The 21,403-nt window shown below is 42.4% G+C and overlaps 1 protein-coding gene across 4 annotated transcripts in view; it reads left to right on the forward strand.

Annotated features, from left to right (window-relative positions):
- Positions 1-21,197, forward strand: part of PRICKLE2 (prickle planar cell polarity protein 2) — a 254,775-nt gene extending 233,578 nt beyond the window's left edge. For 2 of the 4 annotated variants that reach the window (XM_040407100.1, XM_040407102.1), the window contains 3 exons: positions 1,517-2,347; positions 15,146-15,253; positions 17,343-19,719. In XM_040407100.1, the coding sequence (XP_040263034.1) occupies positions 1,517-2,347; positions 15,146-15,253; positions 17,343-18,202 (1,799 nt within the window). In that variant the 3' untranslated portion in view covers positions 18,203-19,719. Of the gene's footprint in view, positions 1-1,516; positions 2,348-15,145; positions 15,254-17,342 lie in introns of all 4 variants that reach the window. The other 2 variants (XR_005774187.1, XM_040407101.1) reach the window with 2 other exon arrangements.
- Positions 21,198-21,403: the final 206 nt, after the last annotated feature.

Genomic DNA, 21,403 nt, shown 5'->3' on the forward strand with positions numbered 1-21,403 from the left:
CTGAGTGTCATGGTGGATATATTTTGATGGAGAATGTCTATTTTTTACATAAAAAATACAGAAATTGTAAGAGAGCAGCCATGTCTTTCTAGTTCGGGACAGCTCCTATAAACATGAGAATAAAATACCCACTGAAAGGCTTAAAGAGCCTCTGTCAGCATGATCAACCCTATTAAACCAGGCATATTGCCTGGTAGGGATTGATCATGCTGAGTAAACCGATATATTTGTTCCTCCTCTAGGGTTACCAAGTGCAGACATATATTAATTTTTATATTTATGTAAATTAGGTATTTGGAGCACCAGGCGGCTGACAATAGCGCTAGGAGCACCTCTAGCGCAGTATCCCCTGTGCTCTCTGTACTCCCTCTCTACCTCAAGTGGCAGGGCTGGACATCTTGTTCAGCCCTGTGTTCTCGCGGCAGCGCCAAGGCTCAGTGACCCGGCAATTGCGCAGTGGATCTGATGAACTTGGAAAGCAGCGCTCATCAGATCCACTGTGCAGGCGCCTAGTCTCTGAGCTGACTTGACCCTTTAGTAGTGGATCTTCTGCTGCCTCCCTAGCTCAGGAAGCAACATCGGATCCACTGCGTACGTTCTGAGTCACTGAAATTCAGTGCTGCTGCAAGAACATAGGGCTAGACTTTTCTTCCAGCCCTGTCACTCAAAGAGGAGAGGGCAATACAGAGAACACAGGGGGGGTTTGCACTAGCAGTGCTCCTAGCGCTATGGCCAGCCCCCTAGTGCTCCAAATACCTCATTTACATAAATATAATAATTCATATATATCCACACTTATTAACCCCTAGAGAGGAAACAAATATATCATCTTTCTCAGCATGATCAACCCTACCAGGCAATATGCCTGGTTTAATAGGCTTGATCATGATGACAGAGGCTCTTTAAGTTGCTTAATCAACGTTGCCCATAATTAGGAACAGACATAGGAATCCTTGATGCCTCCCACAAGATTTCTTTGAGCTGTATTCTGATTTAGTCAAATAAATCGGGGAAATAAAATGTCTATGAGTAGAGAACTTGGAAAAAGATGATAATTTGGGGTATATTGAGGTAGAGTGGTCAATTTAGAGTAGATCTATCACTTTTGATGATCACCACCAGTGTTATGTAAAGCAACGTTTCGAGCAGTCATGAACCTCTCTCCAGATCTGGTTCAAATGGTAATGGGTATGTGGACATGTTAAGCTGCCTCTACTTTCAATTGAGGAGTATGAAGACCTTCAGCAGAAGAGTAAGGAATGTGCACCTGCTGAAAGTAGAAGTATTGTTGTCCACCCTGTGGTGTGGATAAGAAGTGTTGATATATGGCCTTCCTTATTGTTCATGTACTGGTACACATAGCATACATTTATGTTTGCCAGTGCTGTCTTAATGTCACCAGTGATACACAGAGATGGTCATCTATATTTTTATGATCTCCTGCTATCAAGCAATGTATGTAAACCATAAGATTTTTAAGCCATTCTCTTTATTAATCCTTATTTTTGTGTCACAGGTATTGACCAGGGGCAAATGACCTATGATGGCCAACATTGGCATGCAACAGAGAACTGTTTTTGTTGCGCCCACTGCAAAAAGTCACTTTTGGGACGTCCTTTTTTGCCAAAGCAAGGGCAGATATTCTGCTCAAGAGCATGCAGTGTGGGTGAAGATCCTAACGGCTCTGATTCTTCAGATTCTGCCTTCCAAAATGCCAGAGCAAAGGAATCAAGACGTAGCGCAAAGATTGGCAAGAACAAAGCCAAGCTCGAAGACAGCAACATGAATCCATTACACGCAGCTTCTAATAGACTTTCCACCGACGTCGATCCTCTCTCTTTGCAGATGGATTTGCTTAGTGTATCAAGTCAAAACCCAAGTCTGAACCGGGACCAGCTATGGAGAAGCAGAGATGAACTTTACCACTATAATAACAAGATGGAGAGAAGCCAATCTCAAAGTCCTCTCCAACTCCTCAGTCAGTGTAACATAAGGACTTCTTACAGTCCTGGACAGGGGGCAGGAGCTCAGCCAGACATGTGGGCTAAGCATTTTAATAACCAAAAACGAAGCTTGTCAATGATGAGTCACAGCGAGAGCTTCTCTCAGGAAGGCAAAGAGTACTACCAAGGTAGACTAAGACAGCAGGAGAGCTTTAGTGATGCCAGTAGTCACAGTTTTAATGAGGCAAGGTCAAGTCTGAGAGTTCCAGATGGCAAAAACATGAATTCACAGCAGTGTCGAACAAGACATCCAATCAATGCACTTAAATTCACTGAAGGGTTAACCCCAACAGAACAAACCCCTAGAGGTTCGATGGAGTCTCTTGCTCTGTCCAATGCAACAGGTAAGAACGCAATGTTGTAAATTAATGGTAAAAAAAAAATACAATATTAGTAACTTCTTAGGGTACTTTCACACTTGCGGCAGAGAGATCCGGCAAGCAGTTCCGTCGCCGGAACTGCCTGCCGGATCAGGCAAAACGTATGCCAACTGATGGCATTTGTAAGACTGATCAGGATCCTTATCAGTCTTAAAATGCCTGATCAGTCGAAAAAACGCATTGAAATGCCGGATCTGTCTTTCCGGTGTCATCCGGCAAAACGGATCCGGCATAAATTTTTTTCACTTTATTTTCAGTCTGCGCATGCGAAGACCGGAAGGACGGATCCGGCATTCCGGTATTCTGAATGCCGGATTCGGCACTAATACATACCTATGGGAAAAAATGACGGATCCGGCATTCAGGCAAGTCTTCAGTTTTTTTCGCCGGAGATAAAACCGTAGCATGCTACGGTTTTCTCTTTTGCCTGATCAGTCAAAACGACTGAACTGAAGACATCCTGATGCAAACTGAACTGATTACTCTCCATTCAGAATGCATGATCAGTTCTTTTCCGGTATAGAGCCCCTGTGACGGAACTCTATGCCGGAAAAGAAAAACGCAAGTGTGAAAGTATCCTTAGCACACTTTATATTTGGCTTTTTATAGTGTTTATTATCAGGGTTTGTGGTTTTTTTTTTTTTTCCATACATTGCATTTGTAACCTGCATTTTTTCCTGACTTTTTCACGTCATATAGAGAAGGCTATGGAAAAAACTGTAGAAAAGGAAGCGACATACCCAAGCATCAAAACTCCAGAAAAATTACCCATTGTTTGTAGTGCATTTTATATAAGCACCGTTGGCTTTTTCCTAGCATCTGGATGCAACATTTGCCACATGTATACCTTCTTCGCAGTATGCTTTTTTTCTGGATTTCTCTGTATGGAAGGGCATAGACTACATAGATTTATACCAGCCCAATGGAGGCCAAGTGTGAGAATGGGCGTCTATGGGTATGTGTGATGTAGTGTAGAGGTCGGGAGCTATCCTGGCACATAAGGCCTGCTTCACACTGGCGTTAATGGTTCCGGCAGGCTGTTCTGGCAGGGGATCCGTAACCACCTGCAGGAAGTCTGTCCAGCCCCATTCACTGTAATGGGGAGCGGCGGAGATCCGGCCGCAGCACGGCAAATATGCCGAGAGGTGGTCGGACAAAAAACGCTGCATGCAGACACTGCAAAACATGGTATGAAACCACTCTAAACTGTGCATATTCATAATTATGGGATACTTTCTTTCACTTATCTCTATGAAATTACAGGTGCCAAATATATTGATAGCTGAAATTATTTAAGTGGCATGCAGTCGCATTGATTTTTGCTTCCTTCCGTCACCGGCACCAATTTACATGATGCCTATTTCAATGATGGTGCTGTGAATTTTTCAAAACCATTCTTTGTGCCTTCAAATATCACCTATGAAGGCAGCTGACATGGTGAAGGGTAATTCTTTAATGGCGCCTGGGCTGGATTGTTCTTGAAGAGGACCTGTCACTTCTCCTGACATGTCTGTTTTAGTAGATACTTGTGTTTCTTATGAAACAACAATTCCGGAGCACCCTGATGGACCCTGTGGTCTTTTTCTGCCATCATTCTTCTGTATTTTCCTAAAGCTTCTTGTTGTGTTGTTCCTCTGTTAATTCCTCCTCAATATTTATGAATAAATTGACAACTGGGTGTTACCATTCCCCTTGTCAAAAGAGTATGGGGGTCATTTATTAAGACTGGGGTTTTAGACGCCGGTCTTAATAACTCTTGTGCTGGCGGAGGATCCGCCGAAGTTATGTGCCAGCTTCCTTCCTGGCGTAGATTTAGAAAATTTTATACGCCTAAAACAAATGTAGAAAATGATAAATGAGATGGGCCTGGTGGGCCGATGCCTCAGGAGCCCCCCAAGCCCTCCTCACTGCCACTGGCCAGGTACATAGTGATTATATGCGCTCAGCATTAATTAAGGCTAGGAGCATCTAGTATTTATGTACAGTACATGGCCGGCAGAAGCAGATCCCTCCTGAATTAAACTGTATTGCCATCTTCAGGATGGTGATAGAGTTGAATGCTGTGCCGGGGGCAGCAATATTTTGTGCTGTATATTGGCCCTGCCTTCTGTCCGACTCTCCCCTAGACAGATGATGTCGGGTAACAAAAGGGTCAGGGACTCTGAATTTCATTGCCTGATCCTTTTGTTCTCCGTACTCATATCGCATACAGGTTTGGACAAACCGAGCATGTATGTGGGAGTCGGGAGAGATGGCTGTCTTCTTCGCCCGGCAGCTTTTGAAGGTGTATTGGCACCTTTAGAATGGTCGTTTTTGATCATTGCCCAGAATAAACAAACAAGCATTTTTTATGTGGCCACATTTGTCTGCAACAACTCCACGCATTAAAGAGGTTATGCGAGAATGGAGGGGGCTTGAATTCACCACGACATGTCATTAGATTAACGTCCCTGTATACAGGCATTTTTCTGCCCATAACGAGGGCCCATCAATGATATGCAAGTTGTTCACCGATCATTATCTTTTCACTTTCCAATGATTGTGAGCGTACAAGCAACCATTAAAGGGGCTGTGCAACACACACACTTGGCTGGACCTGTAAAAGTAAGCTTACTTACTTGCTTCCTGGCGCTGGTTCCTCGCTCCTTCTCCTCAGTGCCTGGCATGCTCCGCTGGGCTCCCTCGCTGAAAACATCTGGTTTGATGCCTCCTGCAGCCAATCACTCACCATAGCCCTTACGTGATGGCAAATAGTCACATGACGAAAGGGGATCCAGTGATTGGCTGCAGGCGACGTCATACTGATGAGGGAGGGAGCCCAGCGTAGCATAGCATGTCCAAAGGAGAAGAAGTGGGGAGCCAGCGGCGGGATGCAGGTAAGTAAGCTTCCCTTTACAGGTCCGGCCAAGTGCGGGGGGGTTGCCAAACACCCTCATTCTTAAACAACCCCTTTAATTGTTGCTTGTTTGGTCCTCTCACAATCATTGGAAAGTGAAAGGATAATGAACGCTGAACGACTTGCATATCGTTGATGGGCCCTCATTATGGGCAGAAAAATACCTGTATAAAGGCACATTAATCCAAAGACAACATGTTCTAGTGAGTCCAAAAATCCAAATTTGCAGTAGGACAATGAAGTATCCTGACCAGGACTTGCCTCTTGTATGAAAAGGGATCCTTTGGGCATATTTGTGCTTCAACTTGTTTGACCCATTGTCCTGGTGTGACTTGGCCGTAAATAACTTCACAGGGAATAATAACGCCATGGGGAAGAAATGTCTGAGGAAAGCACCGTACATCTGTTACAGACAAGAGGTGTAAGGTCACTTCTCTAAGAGACGTGCCAAGTATATCTCAGATCCTCCAAGTATTTATTTTACCTCCTTTCATTTTTAGTATTGAGTCATCGGCGAAGAAGTTTAAAATCACAAAGAAAAAATAATCACTCTTCATGTATATATAAAACAATGAAATCTAAGATGGCTTAATAAAGCAATTAGTAATATCAAGTTCACGTGTGCACCTGTGAGTTATTGGAAGAGGAAAATAATTAGACAGGATCATTTTTACTTGGACCATAAATTTTTATCAGAAAGTATGGACTTAATTTAGTTCTACATTTAAAGGGGTTGTCTGAGGGTGTATTGTTTAAAAAGAACTCAAAGTGGGATAAAAAGTAAAATAAACCACTTAATTGTGGTCTTTACTTCTTGGTCCCATCTGGACACACAAGTCTTGAAGTTGCCTGCTTAGCCAATCACCGATCACAGCAGTGACTCTTCTTAGCCAGTGATTGGCTGAGCAGGCATCAACATAGACATCGATATGAATAAAAACGTTTGATGACCACATGCACTGGTAGGACGAGAAGACTGGAAGTTTTGACTTTGGGACCAATAAGTACCTGGTTTTGCATCTTTTGATTTCTCCCCAATGGAGACCTGTCACCTTCTGCTGGTGGCCTCTGATGGACTAGCTAGTGGAAGGTCTCCAGGCCGTACAATTGCATTGCTAAAGAGTGGCTGGGAATGAGGGTTTCCATCAACCTCCATGAGCAAGGTTGGGTTGATAACTTCAATTTGGGTTGCACCCTTTCGGCAGATTTGATAGGAGAAACATTTTTTATGATGTGGAACCAGCACTGTCCATGAATATTTCTCTGGATTTCAGAAGCTCCAGCTTCAATAGACAGAGCTATTTTAACACATTAAGTTACAGTCGTTTCTCACTTGGATTATGGCTTCAAAGTGGTTGCATGTATTTTTCATTACCTGGGTGATTTTGTTAGTGCGGATATGAACTGGTAAGGCATTCGTTATTCATCATTTCTGAAGCGAGCCAGATCCTATTATTTCTAAACTGTATTTTGGGTAGCAGCTGCTGTACTCATTATTATCAGTAATAAGGGATTTTCTAGTGCAAGGATATTCATGACATCGTGGCATTCTGATTTTCAGGTTCGCAAAAATGTTTTCGTTGATTTATTCTTTTCAAAATCGGCTATGACGTCCATAGAGTTACAGTCCAGGCTTCACTGACATTACATTTATAGACAATCTGGCAACTAATGGAAGACAAGTTATTTTAAAGGTTTAATAATTAATATGTGGTAATAATTAAATTAATCTGTTCTTTAGTAATGAAGGCCACATAGAAGACACTTTGAGACGTCTATAAAGTTGTCAAAAACTTCCTAGAGATCTGAAAGGCAAAATCTTCCCAGAATGTTAAGGCTTTAACAGCCTTAGATCTTGTGATTTTCTTGTTTTCCCTTTAGAAGTCAATGGAAATGTTGATTTGCTGTCAAACAGTCAGACAGCCCTACATTAATGCATTCAGTCGGATACAGAAGTCATACTGTAGGTCAATCCTAGGAATAGTCAGGGTCAGCTCAACATTGGAGGACGACCCTGGGCAAATCATTGGGTGAGGGACCATCTCTTTTCTCTGTTTTAAGTGAGCTTTCCCTCTTCAGATTTTTTTTGTGGAAGAAAGGAAACCTACTTTTGGTAGGTACTAACTACCATCGGGAACTCTCCACAAGACCTGCTATTTTGGAGATATTCTGACCATCTAGCCACCACAATTTTGACCATATCAATGTGGTTCAGATCCTTATGGTTGCCCATCTTTCCTACCTTCAGCACATCAATTTCAAAAACTGTCTGTTCACTTTCTGCCTAATGTATCCCACCCCTCGACAAGTGCAGTGATCACAAGATAAGACTACATTCACGCCTGTGTCGGAGGCTCTATCAAGGGCTTCCACTGCACATTTTTGGAATAAAAATGTGCAGCACGCTGTGCTGTTTTTCCAGGAGAATGCTGTATTCTCCAACAAAGACCCAACTGATCCTATTTTAGTCAAAGGTGTCAAACAGGTCTTTGCATATTTCGATGGAAACATCTTGTCCGTTATTTTCTTTGTTCAGCTCAATGAGATGAGAAATAAAAGTGCTAATGTAAACCCAGCCTAATCAATGTTATATGTACGGTAAATATAGATGTATTATTATATTTGCACCTTACTTTTTTTTATTTCTTTTTAGCTTTTCCTTTGGTATTTCATCCTTTTTTTCCCCAAAGGAATCTAAAAAGTGAATGTGAAAGTACAGGCAGATTGTAGGATTTTTTTTTTTTCTCAAGCGTTTGTCTTGAGCTGTATTTTCCAGTTTGGAAAATAATTTAATGCCAACAGTTTCACCTAATAAATAATGACTTCAGCGAGTGCCCAGCGCTCCTCGCTGTTACCAAGAGGAGGAATAGATCGCTCTCATTGTTCATGCCAAAATGTCTTTTAGCTGCTTCAATGGTTGAAGACTGAAAACAAAACTCTTAACCACTCAAGAACATTTTTTTAGTAATGCCAAGGTACATAGGGTTGACAACTTACTGAATAGATAGATACAAAGCAAGCCATCTCATATGGAGTGATGTAAAAGTACACTCTAGATTGTAAGAATAGGGCTGATATTATTATTATTATTATTATTGTTATTATTATTAAGCCTACTAGTGCCAAGTGTGGTGGGTCCATGCCGTGTCTTAAGGGATGGCCAGTTCATGGTCTCGGGGGGGTTTGGCTACCTGAAAGAATATGGCAGACTCGGGGTCTGCTTTCATTCAATTAATCTAAGAGTGTTCTGTTTGCATAGATTTTGATGTGAAAACCTAACAATAAAAGTTCAAAAAGACATTTAGCACTCTACTCATTGAAGCAAATTGACCCCATTTTTTAAATGAATGGCCATCATTTTTTTTTTACGTTCAAAATTACGTGCCATAAATTTCTTCATATATCAATATAGTGGTGAGAACTTGTTTTTCTGATACAGATCTCCAAATCTCCTGCATAAATATACATTTAAATGGCAAAATATTGGCTGCTTGCAGCCACTACTAGGGGAGCTTACTGCATACTGTTTTATTATAGAGGTCAATGTATACATAGTATACAGTTAGCTTCTAAGCTCCCTCTGGTGGTGGCTGCAGGCAGCGCAAATTTTATCTTTTAAATCTATGTCTACTCAGGGAATTTAAAGTCTGTATCAGAAAAAAATGCTAAGACCTCATCAGATACGAAAGGAAATATGTTACTAGGTGAAAGTTTAGGTTAAACCCTGGAAACTTCAGGAATTTTATATTGATTTGTTGTTAGTGTCACGGACGTTCCGAGACATACGGACGTCCCGGCGACAGTGAGTGGCAGGAGATCTGTGTGACTGGCAACACGTGGTTTGATCTGACAGGTTTTCCTTGTGGATCAATAGGTGTCTGTGTTGTTTCTGGTAATGGCCACCCCCCTTGCCTCCAGGTGTTGATTATGTGGTCATTTAACCTTCCTTATTTATAGTTGCTTCTCCCACTATGCTGTGCGGTTTATAGCTTCTGTGCCTGTGGATTGTTTGTGGTTGGATCTTGGCTGATAGCCTCTTTGAAGTTAAGTATTTCCTTTCCCTTTTGTATCTTCTTTGGGTTCTGTGTGTTGCATTTCCCTATTGTTTGTGTAAGGCTTGAAGTAGACTCCTGTTCGTCCTTCCTTTTGGAGGAACAGGTAGTCTCGTTCCTGCCATTAGTACCAGGGTCCTATAGGGCTAGATAGGACTCTAGGTATTTTTGCGTATGAACTCACCTACCTTTGGGGTCTGTTCATACTGTAGTAGTGAGTCAGGATCTTGGTTAGGGTTTTTACTAGGAGGTGTCCATCTTCCTTCCCTAGTTCTCAGGCCTGATTCCCCCTTCCCTCCTATGCTCGGTGTGGTGTTTCCCTCCCACACCGAAGTGTGACAGTTGGTTAAACCATTGGCCAATGGAGTAACAGAAAAGGCTGAACCAAGACTATAGAAGCAAGTATAAAAAGTATAACTTGAAAGCTTCAAATTAAATATACTACCTGTAGAATGTTTTTGCCTTTACTTAAAGGGGTTGTCCGACCCCAAGCTAAAAAGTATTAAGGGCTGGAATGCGTTTAACAAAAAAAAGTCACTCATCTGATCAATGGTGCTCGATCCAGTGCTGAGGTTCCCATTCCCGATGCTTCTTGTCCCCTGTAGAACATCTTGTCTGTCGTCTTGTGCACTGCAGCTGTCATTTGCAGGCATCATTGGTGACATGTTGCCAAGAGGCACGTGACCACTGAGGCAGGTGAATGGCTGCAGAGGTGCATGTGTCTACAGACTACAGAGGGGATGCCTACTGGGAATGGAGCGCTGGTGGCTTTCTTTTTTTATGATAAACACATCCTGGGCCATAATTCATTTTATGGTTCAATCTCTTTTTATTAATACTTTTTTGCAATAAAGTAATACAGACCATTGTGTCTTCAAGGATTAATACAATTCAATAACAGGAGCCCGAGAATTAGTAAATCTGCACCTAAGAAGGTGTAAAGGAGGTCCCTAGGTTAATGATCTGTTCACTACCCAGGTGAACTGGAGGTAATTACTTTGGCTAAGGATGTTAAAAGCTTTCCTTGCAGATAAAAATATATATTATAATATTTAGTGGGAGAATCAGACATAATCGTTGTCCAAAGGCATTTTTTGGCAGAAATTTTTCATGACATATCATGTCTACGGCCAACTCTGATAAGTTACCAACAGCAATGATGGGACATCTGCCCATTCCTTGGTCCCTGGTAGAAGGAGAAAATATCATACCCATGACAACCCTTAAAAAATTATAAGAAGTTTATTGGTCTTGTGGGGTTTCACTCTGGTAGACGGGATTAGCGGACACAGTATAGAGGCAACAACAAGTTCTTTGGATCAAACAGTTCAGTGTTTTTATTCACACTTTAGGCAAGTGACAAAACAAACAGTCATAATCAAACAAAAAAGTCACCTTGCGGTGTTGGTGGTAATTCACACCATGCGGCCATTCTGCCTCAAAGAGTCCTTGAGCATAGCAGCCCCAACCTGTTTTCACGCCAAACAGGTAGCAAGCCTTCATCCAGACACAAGGCTTCCAGATCCCAACACAGAGACATGGATTCTGAGCCCAGCTGCCTATTTAAGGACAGCCAGGTGCTGCCAAAACCCAGACCGGCACTTAAAATCCGGTCCGGTATTTGACCTCACCGGGCTGTAAATCAGCCCAGCAGCACATGCTGGGAGGAAAATACCTGTTCTCCCAGACCAAACCTCTCACTGTGTCACAGTTGCTATGAGAATGCAAAAACTTTTTAGAACAGTTTTTGAGCATGCAACCCCATGTCTTACCCAGGCAGCACGTGTGAAACCTTTCAGTGCAATGTTTCCCATTAAATCTTGACGTAAAGCATGAGGCAGCAGCAAAATCCTACTAAATTTGAATTTGGTTTTATACTACGATTCCGTTTTGCTGAACCATTTTCATCCATCCTTTGTGTCTGCATTTTCTCTCTTGGAAAAGCCTGTGAAATTGTTTTTAGTAGGTCCCAGAAGCCGAGCGCTTGGAAACTGTGTTTATACTGTATAATGACATAATATTTTGCCCAATAAGATTCTCTGCACTAACTCAAACTGATGCCTAAAATTACAACCAAATGAATTCTGCATTATTTTGATTTCATTAGAAATGCGCCCATTATCTGCGGCGGATTACTGTAATGCATTATTTGTGACTCGGTTAAACAGAGTCCCCGGATAATAACAAACGTGGCACATCCTGATTTGGAAACAGACAATAACATTAAATTACCTAAAACTGTTATGTTAGTAATTAAGGTACAGTGATTGTGCCATTAATGATAATTTTGGCTGACGGGGTTCTGCATAATTTACATAATTGACAGGCTCCTCATGAACTCCGTGCTCAGAGTTGGCAAGTACGACGAGACATCGTGTCTCTCACGTCTCTCTTCCAGTAGAAGCTTTTACAAAAGCTTTTCAGAGCATGTGAATCCGATTTAATTATGGAGTAGTATATAGGGACACAAACTTTGTACAGTTGTGTTCGGGTTAACCTACCAATTCATCAGTAGGCTGCTGTTTAAGGAAGCCTGTGGTCTACTAAAGGGGTTTTCAGGACAGTAATCGTGATGACCTAAGCTTACGATGGGTTATCAATTTCCGATCGTCACCCCCACGATCAGTTGTTGATGGGCTGCTGCATTCCAGAGTAGGCACTGAACAGCACAGCTCCATATACTGGTTAGTGGGCGTGAATGGTACAGCATGCCCTTAAATCGGAGCAATGCTGCAGTACCGTTTACGGCAGTCACATAGAGATGAATGGAGCAGCAGCGTACGTGGGTGACAAGCAGTTAATTTACTCAGGGTTCACTGGGGGGGGAGTCCTTGCAGTCAGACCCCCATCGATCAGATATTGATAACCTATCCTTTGGACAGGTGATATATCGTTATGATGGGACAGCCCCTTTAAATGTTCGTTTTATATACCTGTAGGTTTACCAAGGGGGTAGTCTGCTTTACACAATCTACTTTATGTAAAAGGGTCTCCTGATGAAAAGCTGTGACCACAGGGTGCCCCACTGCTGAGATCCCAAGCGATCAGAGGTAAATTGCAAGGGAGCCCAGCAGAAGTAAGTGTTCAGTTTCTCTTCAGCGCCACCACAGGTGAAATAAAGCATTACACAGTGCCCAATGGTGGGTACATGTAATGCAGGGACATGTTGGGTCCTCCAGAGTGAGAGACTCTCTTTGTACTCAATAGATTGGAAAGAACAGGAGAGAGATCATAGACAGGACCGCAATTGAAGTTGGCAATGTTCAGGCAAATACAGGCCACTCTCCTTGCCGAGGGCACAGCAACCTATAATACAGTGTAAGGAGAGAGTTCATCTGCTGGTCGCTATCCCTCCTGTGTCAGAAAGATCCAGAACTAGTGGTGGCAGGCAAGGAGAAAAACTGGACCTGTAGCAACGCTGGAATAACTCCTCAGTGATAACTTCATGAGGTGGAGAACGCATTATTGGTGAACAGACAATGCGTTTTGGGATCGGACAGATTCCTTCGTGAGGTCCACATAAGGGATGTGTCCAATCCCGAAATGTGTTGTCTGTTCACCAAAAAAGTGTTCTTGACCTTCACGAAGTTATCCCTGAGGATCCCAACGCCGCTACAGGTCCTGTTTTTCGCTCTTTGTGGCCACTGTCCCCTGTGGCTAATAAATACATTCCTGAAAAACCGGCCAAGTCATTACAGACGCACAAATGTAAAAGGGGTATTCTCATCCGAGACAGTGGGGTCATATTGCTAGGATATACCCTCATTGTCTGATAGATGCAGGTCCTACCGCTGGGACTCTCGCCTATATCGAGAACAGAGCGGGCTAAGTGGTGGCTGGAGGACTCCGGTCCGGCCACCACCAAGCACTCTCCCTATAGAACTCTCCTATTTTTGGCGGCCCCATAGAAATGAATTGAGGGCGGCTGCGCATGCACAGTGCGCCCTCCACCACTTTCGGGCTCCGTTTAGGAGATAGGTGTGGGTCCCAGCGGTGGGACCCGCATTTATCAGACAATGGGGGCATATCCTACCGATATGTCCCCATTGTCTCAGATGAGAAAACAACTTTAAGTGTTCATTTTGTCATCAGTCGCATTGATCCAGTTTTCTGCCCGTCTATGCAAAACTTTTGATAGAGTGAAATGCACCGTAACAGTTGCCTAATCTGTATCAATGTGACCTGGTATGGACTGGTTACCAAATTTCTAGATTATCAGACAGCCGCAGAAAATTTACTCCTAAGGCCTCATGCACTTGGCCTTGTCCATATTGCACTCATTTGCAAACTATGTGCAATTTGCCGACACATAGGAATGAATAATAGATCCATGTGCAATCCGCAAAAATTGTGGATCGGATACACAGATGCAAAATGCGGTCATGTGCATGAACCCCAAATTCGACAGAAACGAATCCGAATGTATTAGCTACTTTTGGTTTTGTAGAAGTTCCGGAGGTATCGGCCACAATTAGCACATAGCAGCAGTTTAAGGGTTGTCTCAATGAGACATCCCCTGTTCATATACTGAATTTTCACCATGCGGGCACCGTAGAGAGGCTGGAGAGGGGGTCTCTTAGTTGGAGAGGCTCTCTGGAGAGGTATGTGACCTAGTAATCTGATTCTAATTGGCTCGCATAGCAGAGAAATACACTGCAGAGCAAGAAATCTAAGATTTGTTTGGTACAAATTTATAGCAGTACAAGGTCCTAGGAGACAGAAAATAACGCCGACACCTCGAGCTGACGTTCAGCTGAGAAGTGTGGGCTGCTGTGATTGACACATATGCTGTATGCTGAAACGATACGCCCCGGGGAAGGAGACTGCTGGCTGCCGAGAGGATGTAGCTTGCTCAGATGGTTATATTGCACATTCCTTAGTTAATGACTGCCGGGAAGCAATCACTGGGCCATGTATGGTTTGGTGTTTATTTGCCATTATAAAGTACTTTAGATTACACTGTGGTTCATTGCTTTGTAATGAAGTGGTTTTTATGGTGCTCAGTCAGAAAACATCTGTACATTGTCTGTGTTGTAACCTTCCCCTTCTCTTCCTGCCACATCTGCGCTCTCCGCATGAAAGGTTTTCGCTCATTTTTGTTTTAGTCTGGGCATGCCATCATTTTGTCTCCTTATCACTAGGAACCTAATGTTATGTGTTACGATACAACTGGGTGAGATATTTTTTAAGCACCAAATACTTCCTTTAGAAAATTGGGTCTGCCTTGAAGGGTTGAAAAATTAGGAGCTTAAAGGGGTTGTCTGGTTTTAGGGCATGCCTGAAATAACAAAAAAAAAATAGACCCTTACTTTCCTAGGAGAACCCCTGGCCCACCGCCCCAGTTCTCCAGGGCTGGGCTCTGCAGCCGTGATGTCATGTTGACAACACATGACTGCTGCAGCCAATCACTGGCCTCAAGCAGTGTACCACTGAGGCCGTGATTGGCTGCAGCAGTCACATGTTGTCAACATGCTGCAGTCAGGTCAGCAGAGCCTGGTCGGGAGACAACTGGTTCGGGATCTCCTAGGTAAGTAATGGTCTATTTTTCATTTCAGGCACGTCCCAATAGTTGTCTGATTTCTTTCTAAAACTGGACAACACCTTTAAAGGAGCACTCCAAGCCAAACTGATACCTAGGGCCAATTCATCAGGGGACTTGAATAGATGAAGTACAGCAATACAAAGTAGTCAATATATAAAGTGCACAAAGCAAAATAGTCAAGAAATAAAGTGCAAACAGCAGCCAAAACTTAGCTAAGCAGCAGCGGCAGAGGCTCCATCTGATCAAACTAATGGAGTGTTTCATCCTCATAGCACAGCCCTCTAGTTTCTTTGAAGCTGATAGTCATCCAGCCGGGCTTGTGGCAGCAGCGTGTGGCAGCGGCAGAGCCTGGTCGGGAGAACTGGATCGGGATATCCTAGGTAAGTAATGGTCTATTTTTCATTTCAGGCACGTCCCAATAGTTGTCTGATTTATTTCTAAAACTGGACAACACCTTTAAAGGAGCACTCCAAGCCAAACTGATACCGTATGTTATGGCTATTGCAGGGCTTGAGAGGGCTAGGTGAAACTCCACCCGTGCACATTTGGCTGAGATGAGCATGCATGTTTATTTCAGTGGGAAGCAGGGACTAATCTATTGCCAGATGACTCTGGAGGAAGCTTATTTCCAGGAACCTGACATGTTGCAATGCAACCTACTCGATTCCTCTTTCTCTTTGGAAGACATTAGATCGTCTTCTGATCTTGCTCATGGGTTCCACAAGTTTTTGTATAATGTGTTTGCCAGCATTAGGGCTGGTTCACACATTCAGGATTTTACATGGATTTTGGTGCAAATTCCTAATGAAGTCTGCAAATAATAACTCGTGGAAATAGTTTTTTTTTTGCAACCTCATGCATTGTAAAATTTCCATGCAGAAAAACTGGCAACGTAGCCACACGTGGTTTAGCCAGTTTGTCGAATGCGTGACCACTGCTCATCAAACTGCACGTATGTGGCAGAAATCCAAGTGTTAGGCCAGGATTTCTTCCACAGATCCTGTATTAAATATGTTTCAGATTTTCAGTTTACAAATACAACACATCTGAACAGATAGATTAGAGCAGAGAGATAGGCTAGAAGCGCACTTAGGGCTCTTTCACACTTGCGTTCTTGTCTTCCGGCATAGAGTTCCGTCGTCGGGGCTCTATGCCGGAAGAATCCTGATCAGGATTATCCTAATGCATTCTGAATGGAGAGAAATCCGTTCAGGATGCATCAGGATGTCTTCAGTTCCGGAACGGAACGTTTTTTGGCCGGAGAAAATACCGCAGCATGCTGCGCTTTTTGCTCCGGCCAAAAATCCGGAACACTTGCCGCAAGGCCGGATCCGGAATTAATGCCCATTGAAAGGCATTGATCCGGATCCGGCCTTAAGCTAAACGTCGTTTCGGCGCATTGCCGGAGCCGACATTTAGCTTTTTCTGAATGGTTACCATGGCTGCCAAGACGCTAAAGTCCTGGCAGCCATGGTAAAGTGCAGTGGGGAGCGGGGGAGCAGTATACTTACCGTCCGTGCGGCTCCCCGGGCGCTCCAGAGTGACGTCAGGGCGCCCCAAGCGCATGGATCATGTGATCACATGGATCACGTCATCCATGCGCATGGGGCGCTCTGACGTCATTCTGGAGCGCCCCGGGAGCCGCACGGACTGTAAGTATACCGCTCCCCCGCTCCCCGCTCCTACTATGGCAACCAGGACTTTAATAGCGTCCTGGGTGCCATAGTAACACTGAACGCATTTGGAAGACGGTTCCGTCTTCAAATGCTTTCAGTACACTTGCGTTTTTCCGGATCCGGCGTGTAATTCCGGCAAGTGGAGTACACGCCGGATCCGGACAACGCAAGTGTGAAAGAGGCCTTATTTAGACAGACCTATTATTGGAAACTAACGTTAGTTTGAACACTCCTTCCCGTGTTAAAGGTGCCACGGATCACTTGATGAAACACTCGTTCAAGTCATTTCAGTAGGCATCGCTTGTCCCATACAGTGGAGGTGATCACTGCTTGTAAATTCAGCTCTTTCCTCCATTCACGAGCAGGCAGTTATCAGGAAGGGACGGTTCCTTCCCATTAATTGCCTGCTCAGTCATCCTGTATAAATGCACCATAGGACTAAAGGTTAAAGGGGTTATCCAAAGTCTAAAACATTCACCATCAAAACATCTGGCAACGGGGTAGAGCAGCCAATAGCAGGCCGTGACATAGAGAAAAGTAGGAGAAAGCTCTCTGAACTTTAGGTGGGGAGGGGGGGGGGGGGGGTTGACTGGACTGTGTTAAAACTTAGCACCCCTTGATTTGGAACTGAAGACCTTTCACCAGTTTTCATTTCTCCAGAAAACAATGGGTTCTAAGTGTGCTGATTACCACATACCATCATTGACGTGTACAAACATATGTGTAATAAATTTTTGTTGTTTTGAGTGTTTATGAGAATCTGTACTAATGAGGTCTTTTTTTTTTTTTTAAGGCGCATCTATGGATGGGGGTCCTAAACGTCAGGAGCATCTCTCTCGTTTTTCAATGCCAGATTTGAGCAAAGACTCTGGAATGAACGTTTCAGAAAAACTGAGCAACATGGGAACCCTTAACTCTTCTTCTCAGTTCCGAAGTGTAGAGTCTGTGCGGAGTCTTCTGTCTGCACAACAGTATCAAGATATGGCTCACAACCTTGGTGATCTTGCCAAACCTGGCAAATACAGGGACTTGTTATCTCATGGAAGAATGCACCAGTCATTTCAGTTTGATGATGGTATGAATGACCTGACTGCCCAGGGTAATGTGAAGATGACACCTATGAGTGAAAGGACAAGGAGGAGAACCCAATCGCGAGATAATGATCGACATCATCGGCAAAGAAGGTCAAGACGTTCCCGCTCTGACAACGCTCTCCACCTGGCCACAGAACAGTGTAGTAAGATGAAAGACAAACCACTGCTGAGAGCCAGGGAGGACTATGAAAGACTGATGCAACAAAGAGGAGGACGCGATCAGATGGATCAAGTTCTCCGAAGAGAAATGTACAACCGGTATCAAAGGACTGCTTCTGATCTCGCTTTACAAAACCATCTCTGTGAACGTTGGGGAGCACAAATGAATGAATATGATTGGTGCTCCACGTGTTCATCTTCTTCAGAATCAGATAACGAAGGATATTTCCTAGGAGAGCCAATTCCACAGCCTACCCGCCTGAGATATGTGACCAGTGAAGACCTTATCCATCAGTATGCCCAATGCTCTGGTGGCATACCCAAGTCTTCTACTTTGGGTGGACGAGGACAATTGCATAGCAGGAAAAGGAGGAAGAGCAAAAATTGTATTATTTCCTAGTGTTGAACCATAAAGCCACAGTTTTCCTATGTAAATTAGATACCCTAGTGGGCCGGTCCACAATTTGAACACTCTCTTGTTTTATAGCAAAAGAAAATGAAGTCCTTGTACAATGCCTTCTTCCCCTCCCCTGGTCCTTGAGTATATGCGACCTGAGACTGATTTACGAGATAGGCTTGGTAAATAGTTATGATTGTTGATATAGTGAATTTTGGGTTTTATTGCACATTTCACTTTATTTCCTCAATAGTTCAGTCCGCCAAAAACAAAAAAATACTGCCTTGCTTTTGTTCCACCTAGAGAATATAATCTACTTTTGAATGTATGCCGTACCCAGATGTACAGTATGCTGCTTGACCCCTACCCTTGTACTACAAACGATGTGTTTTTTTTGTTTTGTTTTTGGGCACTAGTATTATTTTCAAGTATTTTAAGGATCAGATAAGGCTAACCTTTAAGTTATTTAAGCACTCATTGTAAATGGTATGTAAATGAAAGTTCTGAAAAACTATTTTTGTATTTTGTAATATGAAATGAGTCTATATGTTTTAGAACCATGGATATAATGGACCTGCATGCCGAGCTCATAAAAAAGAAAAAAAGAGTCTGGTTGGTTTAACTTTCCAAAGTGTGTAATTTATACTTTTGGGATGCGTGGACGTAATGTTCAGATTTCAGCGGTCAAGCAATAGTACAAATGAAAGCCTTCTCCATCCAGAACAAAAAAGTTGTGTTTGGCAGGTATGAGTTTAGCACCTTACAGAAATGATTTAACTTTTTTCCTTTAAAAGAAATATATATTGTATCTATAGATATAAGCATACATTTATGCAACAAGTTGACTTCAGGCAAAGTAATGTAGTAGTTACGAAATCATTTACCAAAGTTTGAGAACATTCTTATTATGATGTGGGAATCAAGTCCAAAAAGTTCAGTATGGTATACAGTATTTCTGTAAAATACTTACCACCATTTTGACCCACATTAAATTCAGGGTTAGGCGATGTTCAAAAAGTTGTATTGAAATCTAAAAATGTAAGTTGTTTTTTTTTTTCATTTTACCCACCAAAAACCATTACTTTATTTCACTAAAATTCCAGCATCTGATTTCAGGACACAAATCCTTAAGGATTCCGGAAGTCAGGCACTTGACAATCTAATCTCTGGGCAATACGCTTCTAGACTGACCAGGTATTCGTGAGAGTCACAAGCCTTATGTTAAGATTTCAGATAGTTAATGTTGGCAACAATCGGTCATTGACCGAGAGTTGGTTACAGCCACTTCCGATTTAGTAAATCCTGCCCTTTAAAATAATATGTATACTTTAATGATAACTCCACTCAAAATGTTCGATTGCTACGGTCCCTTGAGAAAGTAGAAAACAGATAAGAGGATTTTGGGTAAAGGAAGTGGATAGTTTTGGGGTATTTTATTTCACAAACTCAACTACAAGTTAAAAATTAACTTGACTTTTTTTTATTTTTTTATTTGTAGATATCTTGAAGACATACCAACACTCAACCAAGTGGCCTCTATGGTCCAGCTTGGTTGTTTTGAAAAATAAAAATAGGATGGAAAATTACTGTGGGGAGTTCAAAAAGTTATCCAGTACATTTTAATTCTACAACCTTACGGTTATCATTTCTTTAAAGATTTTAAAGATGACTATTTCATATATTGCTTTATGTGCTTTACATTTTAGGCGGAGTTATCTTTAGTGCAGCAAAAAGTTTCCATTCCCAAAAACATTTACTCCTTCGCTTCAGTTGTATAAACTGAAATGTCATGATTGCTGCAGAATCTCCCTGTTATTACTCTTTCTACGTCTAAACATCATATATTGTACTAAGTTAGGGCACAGTTTCACCAGTTCCAGGAGTCAGGTAGACAATGAGAGTAGAAATTTGCTGCCAGTGCCTAACTTTTTGAATTGTTTACTGATGACGTCTGTGAAAGTGTGAAAGATTTATTTTATTTAATTTTTTTTGGCTTGGCTACAAAAAATTTAGAAGTTGACTCTTAGCGTCTACACTGAATTAGGGGAACTTTTTTGTAGCAGCAAGAACATTGTTTAATATCCATGCCAGACCACATTTTTTTTTACAATACTTGATTGCACAAAGATCCAGTTCCACAGGTGTCCACTTTTATTCTTCTTTTTAGAATTAGGTCAAGTTAACCCATGGCCACCACACAAATACGACCTACTGAACATGCCAACAATTCATCCTACTAGAAAAGTTTTTGGAACCTTCTGAGTGTCTATATAAAGCCATAGAGTTGTGTCCAGTCTGTGTACATATGTAAAGCCACATTCATGACTACTTTTGAGCTTCTGCAGCAACTGTGAACATGACATGAGTTGACCCCATCAGTGGAATATCAAACCTTCATGGTGGCCCTAGCCTACAAGAGTCAAGAAACAACTGCTGGCCAAGCTGACATGCCCCGTACTTCATAAACCCATTCCTAAGGCTTGAATTTCTCCCCAGCTCCAGCTACATACGCTAGTCACTTCGAGGTGACTCGTTAACGTGAGTTATACCTATAATTCCAGTGACCTTGCTGTATCCAAAACCCGACCGAGGAGTCCATGTGACATGATGTACAGTAGTTTTACGTTGTTGAATTTCAAGTAGATGTTAAAAACTTAAATTGCAAATGGTGCCGTTCTGTTTTATCCGCCTCAGATTGTGAATTGTACTATGCTCTGTGACTTGAGATATTTAACCTGCTTTCATTTTTTACTGTAAGAGTGAAAGAAAATGGATCATTGCTGCTTTTCTACACGGGGTCTTCTCCTGCCTCCTCACTCAGAGGACAGGGCCGAAATACAGAACAAGTATCAGAAGTAGTTTGTGCGTAATTGTACTGGACACATGCGTTTTGCTTTTTATGCTTTGAACTGCAAAAATCTTGTGCTATTTGCAGGGTGTTCAACATCATTTGCTGTTCAGATTTAAATATTAAAACATATTCATTGTCCTTGATAAAAACCAGACATGGTGTGTGGCGTCATTTTTTTTATCATTTATTATTATTATTATTATTATTATTATAATTGTTTTTTGCAATTTTTAGGACAGTATTTATTTTTTTAAATGAGGTTTAGGCATGAATGTACCAGTGACAATGATATTGCTGTAGTATGTCACCTGATTGGTAATTGTTTGGGTTGCAGACATTGATTGGAGGTCGAC

Source organism: Bufo bufo, chromosome 9 (assembly GCF_905171765.1).
Source record: "Bufo bufo chromosome 9, aBufBuf1.1, whole genome shotgun sequence".
NCBI lineage: Eukaryota > Metazoa > Chordata > Amphibia > Anura > Bufonidae > Bufo > Bufo bufo.